The following is a 10,952-nucleotide window of genomic DNA, read 5'->3' as shown; positions in this document are numbered from 1 at the left end:
ATTGATAAACTCCTATCCCCCCTATTTTCTTTGTCATATTGAACAGAATGAGAAAGAAAATATTTAAAGAATAAATTATCAAACACTTCGACTTTATTTAGTAATAATAAGTTTTGCCTAACAAACCTGGCGTCACATTGAAGTACACACACTAAACTTCAAACTTTTTAAGTATTGATAATACTTCTTGAGGTGCTTAACATTTCAAATATGTGTCAGCACCTTTCTAGACTTTCCTTCCATTCGACTCAACCTTCCCGTTGGTTATTTTCACATAGCAGATTCGTGCATCATGTTGGCTTCCGACCACCACTCCAACGCCATTCTTTGTTGGAAACTTCATCATTAGATGATATGTTGAAGTTATCGCTCTCATTGTATTCAAAGTTGGTCACCCTATAATGGCATTGTACGCAGATGGTTGGTCCACAACCAAAAAATTTACCATTCTTGTCACCTTTGTCTCCCCTTCTCCCATAGTAACTGGGGGTGTTATCATTCTTTCAGCGTGAATGCATGCTCCAGTAAAGCCTTGGAGTGGGGTGTTCACGGATGTTAACTTTGCTCCACCTAGGTTGATCTTGTTTAAAGCATCCTTGAATAGTATATCCGCTGAACTCCCATTGTCGATCAAAATCTGGTGGACTAAGCTATTTGCCACTTGCAAAGACACAACTATAGCATCGTTATGTGGATGAAGCAACTTCCTTGCCTCTTCCTCTGTGAAGGTTATGGCGATGTTCTCCATCGATATGTTCTGTCATATTTATAAATTGGCCAAAATCAAGACCTTTAGCTTGTCGAGCATAAAGGTTCCTAGCCCGCATGGAATCACCAGTTTCTGGTCCACCAAAAATTGTCCTAACCTCATTCAATGCAGAACTATTCCCAACTGTTGTATTCGTTCCATGTACGACCGCTGCTTGCTTTCCTATCGTTGTTGGGAGTGCAGTTTTTCTTTTTGCTATTACTCTGTCCACAAACTCCTGTAACTGGCCTTGTTGAATGAGTGCCTCAATCTGTCCTTTTAATTGAAAGCAACTTGAGGTGTCATGGCCATGGTCCTTGTGAAAGTAACAATATTTACTTTTATCCCTCTTGTTAGGATCTCCCTTCATAGGGGCTGGAGGAGTCAGCATATTCTGATGTTGAATCTGCATTAAAATATGTGCCACTGTCGTATTCAATGGTGTGTAGGCCCTTGTCGTATCTGGTGGAGCGTAAGCTTGGAACTTTTGCGTCAAGGCAGTCTTGGACTTGTTCACGTCCTGTTGTGCCTCTGACTTTTGCTTTTTTGCTTCTCCTCCTTTAGATCCTTCTTCTACCTTCCACTTTCGATCATTTTTTGATTGATCCGTTTGAGATTGTCCTCTTCGATTGCGCATGTATTCTTCAGCGCTAATGAACTTCTGAGCTCGGATCACGAGATCGACGAAGGTTTTTGGTTGTTTTTTGCAAATCGACTTCAGCATATCACATTTCTAAAGTCCTTCCCGAATTGCGGCCACAGCATCACTATCACTATATCCTTCCACATAATTCATTTCCTGGCTGAAACGTTCAATGTAGGCTTTTAACGATTCATTAGCTCCATGTTTGAGAGAGAACAAATAAAGCTTATCTTTCCTGTGAGTTTTCGCTGTCACAAATCGTCCTACAAATTATTGTTTTAGCTAGTTAAACGAACTAATTGACCTTGGCTCTAATTGTTGGAACCATTGAAGCGCCGGCCCAGTAAGCGTCAAAGAAAATGCTTGGCACATTTGAGATTGTGCGGCTCGCCGAATTCGTATCCATGTGCTATATCCGTGTATATGTCCTGTTGGATTCTCTTTCCCATCACACTGCTTGATGGGAATCATCTTGAAATCAGCAGGGAATTCCTCTGCCATGATGTCCTCAGTGAATGGTGGCTATGTTTCATCCAGCAAGTCTCTTACACCATCCGGCAAATTCTTGTTGGCTTACCCGAGTTGTTCCTCACGGGTGCTCCTGTTGGATTAACTTACGCCTCATTGATTATCATGTCGGTTCTGGTTCTAATTCGCCCTATTTACTTGGCTCCGAGAAGATCGTGGTATTTCGGCTCTCCTCCTACTCCTGTTTTGAGTTGCCTGGTTGTTTGAGAGCATAGGTATAATTGCTTGTACATCCCGTCGTGCGTTGAGTCGATCCCGCAAATCAGTAGTGGTGAAATCATCAGACCGAGGTGTCTAGGTGCTATCAACTTCTTCGCTATTACGGTTATCTTCTATCCTGTCAAACACCGATGTCCTAGTTCTTTCAGTTGCATCATGATGACTCCCAATCCGTGACAAAGCATTCCGATGCCTAGGTGCGTGACGTGGTTCCTGCGGCTCGGGCAAGTCCCTTGGTTGATTCCTATTGGATTGACCCTCACCTTCATTATGTTGGCTCCGATGATGGCTACGCCCACTCCTAGCACTCCGAGAATTTGCCGGCCCACTTTGTTGGTTGTTTGCTGGACGAACCGTATTAAAGGTAGTGATAAGCTGATTCACCATCCCTACCAATGTGTCCACTCGTGCTTCGATCCTGTCAGTGCGTGTTGGTGGACGAGGAGCACGTGGTGCTCTTTCAGGATTGATAACTCTATGAAAATAGAGTTAATTGAGCATTTCTCAGGCTTAAATTATTACCTAGAGGGTAATTAGTATTAGTTTTCTCCTTTATTTTGTCTTGTTAATTGTTTTTAGTTATTTGCGATTCATAAATTCTCTCTCTCATGAATAGTGTTTAAAAAGAGCTAATTCAGGTGCACTTTGTGCTATAATCTCAACAGTGCGTGTTGGTGGACGAGGAGCACGTGGTGCTCTTTCAGGATTAGCACCGGGTCCCCTTGTTTGGGTTCCCTCAGTATCGGTACGTTGAGCACTTGAGACTTGGTCACTTGCCATACCTGAAAATGACTTAGCAATGAGATAGAAAAATTTTAAGTACCGGTGAGAACCCGTGGATGTTAATCACACTAGGGCCCTCCTTCTAGCGCCAAAAATGTTAGAGCAAAATTTCGTCCAACACTTATCCAACATCCCTAGACAAATAATTTGAATTGAATAAGCAAATTATGTAAGGAAATTAGAAAAACACTCGAAGAACACAAAGAACCTCTAAAGGAATAACAAAAACAAAATAAAGACAATCACAAGGCAATTGTATTCAGAAATGAGTGTCCCCCTTTTCCTCTCAAATTGAGGGAATTTATAGTACATTAGGATTGAGGGAGTTTAATTCTCCCATTAATTCGAGAGTTTATTCTCTCTTAATTACAATAAGGCTCCTCACCTTTTTGTGAGTAAAAACTGATAAATAATCAATGAGAATTAACTTTCAACCATTCAATGTCTTCAATTAACGTCAGTTACTTCGCTTGATAACATCACGCGACCTTTGAACTTTCGGCTCCGGCGAACTTGGGCTCGGGAGAGCTTGGGCTCGGGAGCGCTTGGGCTCGGGAGAGCTTGGGCTCCAGCAAATTTAGGCTCTGGCGAACTTGGGCTCGGGAGAGCTTGGGCTCCGGCAAATTTGGGCTCCGGAGAACTTGGGCTCGAGAGAGCTTAGGCTCGGGATAGCTTGGGCTCAGGAGAGCTTGAGTCGGGAGAGCTTGGGCGCTTGGGCTCGGGAAAGCTTGGGCTCCGACGAGCCTTTGAATTTATTGCACATTTAATGATTCCGGAAATGTCGCCCAACACCCTTACTAGTACATATGTGAGAGAATTCATTACCTGAAAAATAAAAATAAAAATAAAAAATAAAAAAGAGTTATTTATAGATCATGTTAACTTCACGCTTCAGTAGATTTTTTTTTTATTTTTTATTTTTTGGGTACAAAGCTTCGTGCTCCAGTTAGATATTAATTATCATTCCTTGAGGGGAAAAACGGTGTTTCTATACACATTTTTCCTTCTTTTTTTTTTAAGTCCATTATATACATCAAGTTAATTATAATACAATAAGGAAGTTGTATGTGCACTTTTTTGGAAATGGGTTCTACCCAAGGCCATGATATCAGAGCTAAATTTTTGCAATTGTGTGTTTGTTGTCTCACATCGTTAAGTTACTGGGCTGCTTAGCTACTGTGATGTTTTTATGTGAATTTGACACTCACTCCTTTGAGGGGCTTAAAAATTATTACAGTTAATCAAGAAGGTGACAATTGGAGAGCTCTAAGGACACCTCGAAAATGTAAATCCGACCAGTTTATGATTTTAATAGGGGAAGATTAAGAGGACGTTGGGTTTATGTATTTAGAATCATTCTTGTTTTTCGTGTATTTTTTGTGAAAAAAAAATACTGTAGAGAATCATGAATCATGATTTAAAATCAAGAACGAATATAGAAAATAAACGTCTTCATTTAACACGAGAAGTGAGGAATCTTTTCAGATGAAGACTTTGTGTGTCAGTATCATTTTTCTGAATTTAAATCGCGTTCATTTAAATTTGGTGGGAGAATTGTCTTTTTGTCGCTAATTTAACGCCGATGAATGTTCTTCAAGTCACGGTGCAACAAAAACATGACGGAAATTACACGTGGGACGAGGACAAAATCATTGATGTTTTGCATGACATTCTCGAACATAAATTATTATAGGAGAAAGAAGATTGAACCTTTGACAATGGTATCTAATGACTTATGGTTTCGTACATATGATCAGGTTGATTGACAAATAATCTGCTATGATATCGAAGTTAAGGAAATTAAGCAGACAATGCGTGGTCTGTCTAGAGAAGATTTTTTTTATTTTTTTATTTTTTATTTTTTTTTTGAGCGATCGAATCATAATTTGGGAAGAATGAAGTTAGAAGAGAGAAGAAAGTGATGGTGATGAATATTAGTCTTATATTTCCCTTTTTCTTTCTTCTTAGCTTGGGAGGTTCACGATCATATGTAAGATTTTTTTTTTCTTTTCTTTTTGTGGAATTGGTTTTCATTTCATGCTATGTATAGTATAACACTTTCTTATAAAAAAAAAAAAAAAAAAAAGTCTATTATAAGTACATCTATGTACCTCTTCTTGCGGATGTTATTCTTTTGCTGCCAGAAAAATAGGCACGCATTTATGATTGCCTTATTCATATTTGTATCTACGTGATATATCTTTTTTCTTTTATTTCTGAACAATGTATTTAATAGTGTCAATAAACCAAATTAGGAATATGACTTAGCTTCTTTCTATGCATATGTATAAGAGGCTTGACATTAATCTTTTAATCTTATATTTGGAACTAGTAGTTGGTTGAGTTTGTTAAATTACAGAGACGTACCAATGAGTACTCTAGAAATTTCAAAAAATCGAAGAGAATAATTATAGTTTTTTACGTGTGTATGGTATAAAATGTATCATATCGTAGTGACTATAATGAGGCGATTAGGTGTCACGTCCTCAAATAGGAGTTAATGACGTGGATGTTTGTTTAGAAATTAAACCTGATTAAGAAAGTGATTAAACGATTAACAATTTAAAATTTGATTTCAAATCCAAAATATTCAGGTATTTCTAAACAAACCCCACTATTTTAAGGAAATTGAGTTTTTTTTTTTTTTTTATATAAAAAGTGAGGCAAACTTTAAAAAATACAATCACTGTTAAAATCAACATCAAAAGTCAGCCTCTGGCATCCACAGGGTTTACACTTGTGCAAACATAACTAAATACATAAACGTAAATAACTGACATCAACCACAGTCTAGTCATGTTTTAGGTTTACAATGCATAGTTAATACATGCCTTAAATAAATCTGATAATGAAGGAAAATACTTAACTGCTTCCTTTCTTCTAGAACCGAGTTCCTCACCTATTTCACGCTACTTCTAGCATTGCACTGGATGAGGTTAAATACATTTGAATCGTAAGAAAAATGAGCGAAAGACCCAATAGGATAAAGTTTATAAAACTAAATAAATAAGTAAATAAATAAAATGAAATAATTAGGCCCGAAAGAAATCAATCGGAACCAAACAACCTTTTTCTGAAAGGTAAATAAACTTAAGTTCCAGTTTACAGGCAACCAGCAAGTAATTTAATGATAAATTACTTACGACCAAAAGTAAGGCCTTATCACTACTGTAGTGGCCCGTCCGGATTTTGGGTTCTGCCTTCAAGGATACGATTTCCACCTGTCTATGCCATCAGCGGGCTTACCAGTTCGTAAGATATCTTATCTTAAGAAAATGTTCATTAAAACTTGAAATCAGTTCATTATGAGATCAATAGCAATAATCAAGCTATTGTCTTTAAACACTTTTCTTTATCAAACGTGTTTTGTCTTTTAAAGACATTTACAACGGCCAAAACACTTTAAAACAGGCTAACAAGGATATGGAAAAAATATCCTACCTCTCAGATGTCAAACCTGTAGCTAACTTCTCGTCACCCTAACCTCCGCTTGACTTAAAGCTTTAATACTCGATCTTCTCCAGTAGCTTTATCACAAAAATAATGTCTTAGGATATATTTCTCATTCCTAAAATAAATTAAGCTCAATCATGTCTAATTGTTTCCTATTAGTGTGCATTGACTCAAATCTAAGTTTCACAAATGACTTTATAATTCAGTTGGAAGGTTCTTTAAATATTGAAATCCAATTCATTAGTTTGGTTTCCCATTTAATTTCACCTTAAAAACAAGTTTTTAAAGAAATTTCAGCAGCATGCCGGCATAAATAGAGAAAATACCAAACCTGCAATTCAAGTTCAATTTTAAAAAAAAAAAATTATCCAGAAATCATCAAAACCAGTTTCCAATTAATTCAACAAGTTCAATAACTGAAAACCCCCATATTCAACTCAATTCTAACAACAATTGTTCAAATCCAATCCCTAACTCAAAATTATTCAAATCTAACAAAAATTACAAATTCTCAAATCAATAACTCAAATTCAAGTATGGATTTTCAAGAAATTCTTATCTCAAAATGATTGAAGCTCATTTTCTCTCTATTTCTCTTGTTTTTTTCTTCTTCTTCCCTGTTTCGGCAGGGACTACAAGAGAGAGAGAGAGAGAGAGAGAGAGAGAGAGAGAGAGAGAGAGAGAGATGGGTCTGAGGGGAACCCACGAGAAAGAAGGGAAGGAAAAAAGAAAAAGAAAGAAAGAAAAAGAAAGAAAAAGAAAGAAAAAGGAAAAAGAAAAGAAAAAAGAAGAAAATAGGGAAAAGAAAAGGAAAATACATTAAAATCAAGTGTATTTTTAAAAACTTTTAGGGTGAAATCATAAATACTGAAAATAATTTAAAGTTCCTTGATCAATTGAGAAAATCAAATTAGGCACACTAATAACTCATAATTTAGCATAATTAAACATGTTTAATTCTAGAGGGCGTTACAGCTCTTCCCCACTTAAGAAATTTCATCCTTGAAAGTGGAACATACCTCAGGATATGAACAGATGCGGATATCATTCCTGCATTGTCACTTTCACTTCCCATGTTGCTTCCTCAATGCCATGGTGTTGCCATAACACCTTCACTAATGGAATCTTACAATGGTGTAAACTCTTCATTTTTCGATCGAGAATCTGAACTGGTGCTTCCTTGCAAGTTGTGTCATACTAGATTGGCACATCGTACCATTACATAATGGTTTTCGGGTCGGGTTGACACTTGCGAAGCATCGAGATATGAAATACGTTGTGCACATAAGATAACTCCGAAGGCAAAACAAGCCGGTAAGTGACGACACCGACTCGTTGCATGATTTAAAACGGTCCGATATACCTTGGCGTGAGTTTCTGTTTCACACCGAAATGAGTGATCCCTTTGCGCGGAGAAACCCTTAACAAGACAAAGTCGCCTTACTGCAGATCGAGGCTTGCCTTTTTTGCTCTTTGAATATTTTGTGTGTTTTTGCACTAAGGAGAAATTTTTGTGTTATTAAACTGTAACACCCCGAAGAATTAAATGGGATTAATTGAGATAATTAAGATTTATTAGTGTGCCTAATTTGATTTAATTAATTAGTTTTTGATTAATAAATGTTTCTAACGTGTAATTTAAATAGTTCCAAGGTATTTAAATATTCTCTTTATTTTATTTTAACCCATAAGTGTGTATGGGCGCATTTCTGGACTGTTCTTTTTAAAATGTTGACACTTGTCCATTTTCTTTTCTTTTCCTTTTCTTTTTTCTTTCTTTTTCTCCCTTCTCTTTCCTTTCCATGCGTATACACACACACTCTCTCTCTTCACTCTCATTCCCCCACTCTCTCTCTCTTCCATTTTATTCAAAATCAACCCAGATTTTGAACCAAAGAGGAATTCCAAGAAGTTTTCAACGCCAAGAGAAGGATTCAAGGTAAGATTTCTGAAAAATATCTCTTGAAATCTTAAGTTTTCGGATTTAAAACTAATTTTTGGTTCGAAATAGATTTTGATGGATTATGAGTAAAACCATGGTAGAAATTGGAGATCTTGGGTTCTTTGGACTTGTTTTAGGACCTAGAACCCGGACATAGTGGTATTCCTCTGAAATATTTCGATTTGGAACTGAAATAGCAGGTTTTTGGGTTGATTTCACGCATTTTCTTCGCCTGCTGTTCTTCACAGGTCAACCTGTGAGTCGACTGGACCGGTCGACCGGTCCGGTCGACCGGAATGCATTAGGCTACCAGTCGACTGATGCGGTCGACCGAATTGCACACCACCGGTCGACCGGTGGTGTTACACTGCTCTGTCACCAGTCGACCGGTGTACACTGGGTTTGACCCTATTTTGCTTGAAAGCCCCTGTTTTGATCCTGATTTTGAAGAGGACCCAAATTAGCTTCATTTGGGGACCTAGAGTCAATGTATTAGCATCTTTAATCCAAGTTTTGGAATTAAAACCCTTGGAATGATGATTTGAAACATGAAATTGAATTATGGCACACTAATAGGAAATCAAAGGATATGATTGAGTATGAATTACTTTAGGAATGAGATTGGAATCCTAAAGTATTGTCTTGTAACAGTGACAGCTGAGGACTCGGATTGAGTGGCTTGAGGAAGCGGAAGCTAGAATAGTGCACCGCTAGCCACAGGTTTGATAATTACGAGGTAGGATTACTATCCCCTTTTCCTTGTGAGCCTGATTTTCAAAAGAGATTTGGCCCTGCAAATGTTTTAAAGAAAGGGGCTTGTTTGTGAAAGAAAAATCTTTAAGAATCGTGGCTTGTTATAGTTCACGGAACCCATGGCTTGTTGTAGTTCACGGGGACCCACGGCTTGTTGTAGTTCGTGGGATTATAATAACGATTTCATAAAGTTTAATGAATGATTTCTTAAGGAAAGAGATCTTGCGAACCGGTAAGCCCGCTAATGGCCTAGATAGGATTTGGAGAGTGCATCCTCGGGGGCAGAACCCGAAACCCGGCCCGGGAAGACTTGTGCACTTGGTTGTGTAAGTAATTTGTATAAATTACTTGCTGATGCCTGTAATACGGTGATTTTCAGTTACATTTCCTTTGAGAAAAATGATGTGAGGTTCCGGCTGTTGTGTTGGAACTGAATGTCTTATTTATTCACTTATTCATTTATTTATTTAATGCTTTCTTATTTATTAATAAGTTTATTTCAAATATATCCTACTGGGCCTTTCGTTTACGTTTTATTGCTTTAAAAAATGTTAACCCCTTATCGAGCTCCACGTCACCGACCTCCACCCCGGGGCGTGACATGAACTTTTAGATTTAATATCTTTAGATTCATATATTTAATGGAGAAGACGACGAGATGTGTTGTTGTTCTTTAGAGATTTTCATTTTTTTTGTTTTTATGTGACTTTTTTAGTTTTTTAGTTCTTTTTATGATTTTATAATTTTTAAGATAATTTTTTTTAAAAGTTTAAGGATTAAATTTGGTAGAGAGAAAATAATTAAAGAACCTTTTATGAGACAAAATTAATGGTTTCTATAAAAAATTTAACAGAGTGACCATTTATGAGACACTTTTAGAGTTCAGGGACTGTTCATAAAAAATTAACTACAAGAACTAATTATAGAAATAAAAAGAAGTTCATGGACTATCCATGAATTTAACTCAATATATATCAATTGAAATGTTTTTTTTATGTATAAAGTGCAAAATATTCTAATTTTTGAGGGTTTTTAAGGACATTGAAGAGAATTTTTGTAAATATCCTACTTTTTTCGTAAGCTTTAGATTTATCATCCAATTTGGACTTGTGGTTACCAAAATTAGCGTTTAAAATTTATTTCAATAAATGGGGTAGGAACAAAAATCTTAAAAAGAAAAAGAGTTGATAGATTGGCTTAAAATATTTAAAAACCAGACTTGTAGAATTATAATACGTCAGAGAGTAACAGCATCACCCTCCAATCATGATGATTAAGGGGGCGTTTGGTAGAGGGATTCGTTCCCTGATTCGAATCATGATTCGTGGTTCGCTACAGTATTTTTTCTCACAAAAATACACGTAAATTGGAAATGGTTCGAATCACATGGTTTGAATTCTCCAACCAAACAAACCCTAAGTTACGTGTGTTTCCTCTAAAGAAAAATAAGTACGACTTATCTGTTTTATATTATAATAAAATCGAATTTCCTTACCAAGCATGTGGTAGTACTATGTACAGATAAGTTGTTATTATACTGGTCTCTCTCTCTCTCTCTCTCTCTCTCTCTCTCTCTCTCTCTCTCTCTCTCTCTCTCTCTCTCTCAACTTGAGATGTTTCCAAGTGTACAAATACAAAATTTATGCTAGCTGACAGTAATAATTCAAACCTTCGTATTACAGCTTATTGATGTGGTTTGTATACAAAATTTATGCTGATTCTTGATCGGGAAATTAATAAGGAATTGAAACAAGAACTCGTTACTAAAGCATGCTTACAAAACATAGTTTAATTTCTTTTTGACTTAATCAGAGGGTTTTCTTTAGTCTTTTCAAAATATATACTAATACACTTCTTCTACTAATCAAAATTTAAACCGATTA

At 36.6% G+C, this 10,952-nt stretch overlaps 1 protein-coding gene across 1 annotated transcript; it reads right to left on the bottom strand.

Annotated features, from left to right (window-relative positions):
- Positions 1 to 391: 391 nt before the first annotated feature.
- Positions 392 to 1,472, bottom strand: LOC112093867. Its single transcript, XM_024173279.1, has 2 exons — positions 867 to 1,472; positions 392 to 757 (listed from the first exon to the last, which is right to left on the bottom strand). Exons 1-2 carry the CDS (start codon positions 1,470 to 1,472, stop codon positions 392 to 394), a joined length of 972 nt encoding a protein of 323 aa, XP_024029047.1.
- Between the last annotated feature and the right edge of the window lie 9,480 nt (positions 1,473 to 10,952).

Source organism: Morus notabilis, unplaced genomic scaffold (genome assembly GCF_000414095.1).
Source record: "Morus notabilis unplaced genomic scaffold, ASM41409v2 Scaffold87, whole genome shotgun sequence".
Taxonomy (NCBI): Eukaryota; Viridiplantae; Streptophyta; class Magnoliopsida; order Rosales; family Moraceae; genus Morus; species Morus notabilis.
The sequence above is the reverse complement of the archived record's forward strand: the minus strand, read 5'-3'. Positions and strand labels throughout refer to the sequence as shown.

What these genes read in the sequence shown, in the direction of transcription:
- LOC112093867 (XM_024173279.1), bottom strand. Translation starts at nt 1,472, where the DNA reads ATGCTGAAGTCGATTTGCAAAAAACAACCAAAAACCTTCGTCGATCTC. An exon ending in ATAGTTCTGCATTGAATGAG is followed by an intron (nt 758 to 866) that starts GTTAGGACAATT and finishes TAAATATGACAG; the next exon opens with AACATATCGATGGAGAACAT.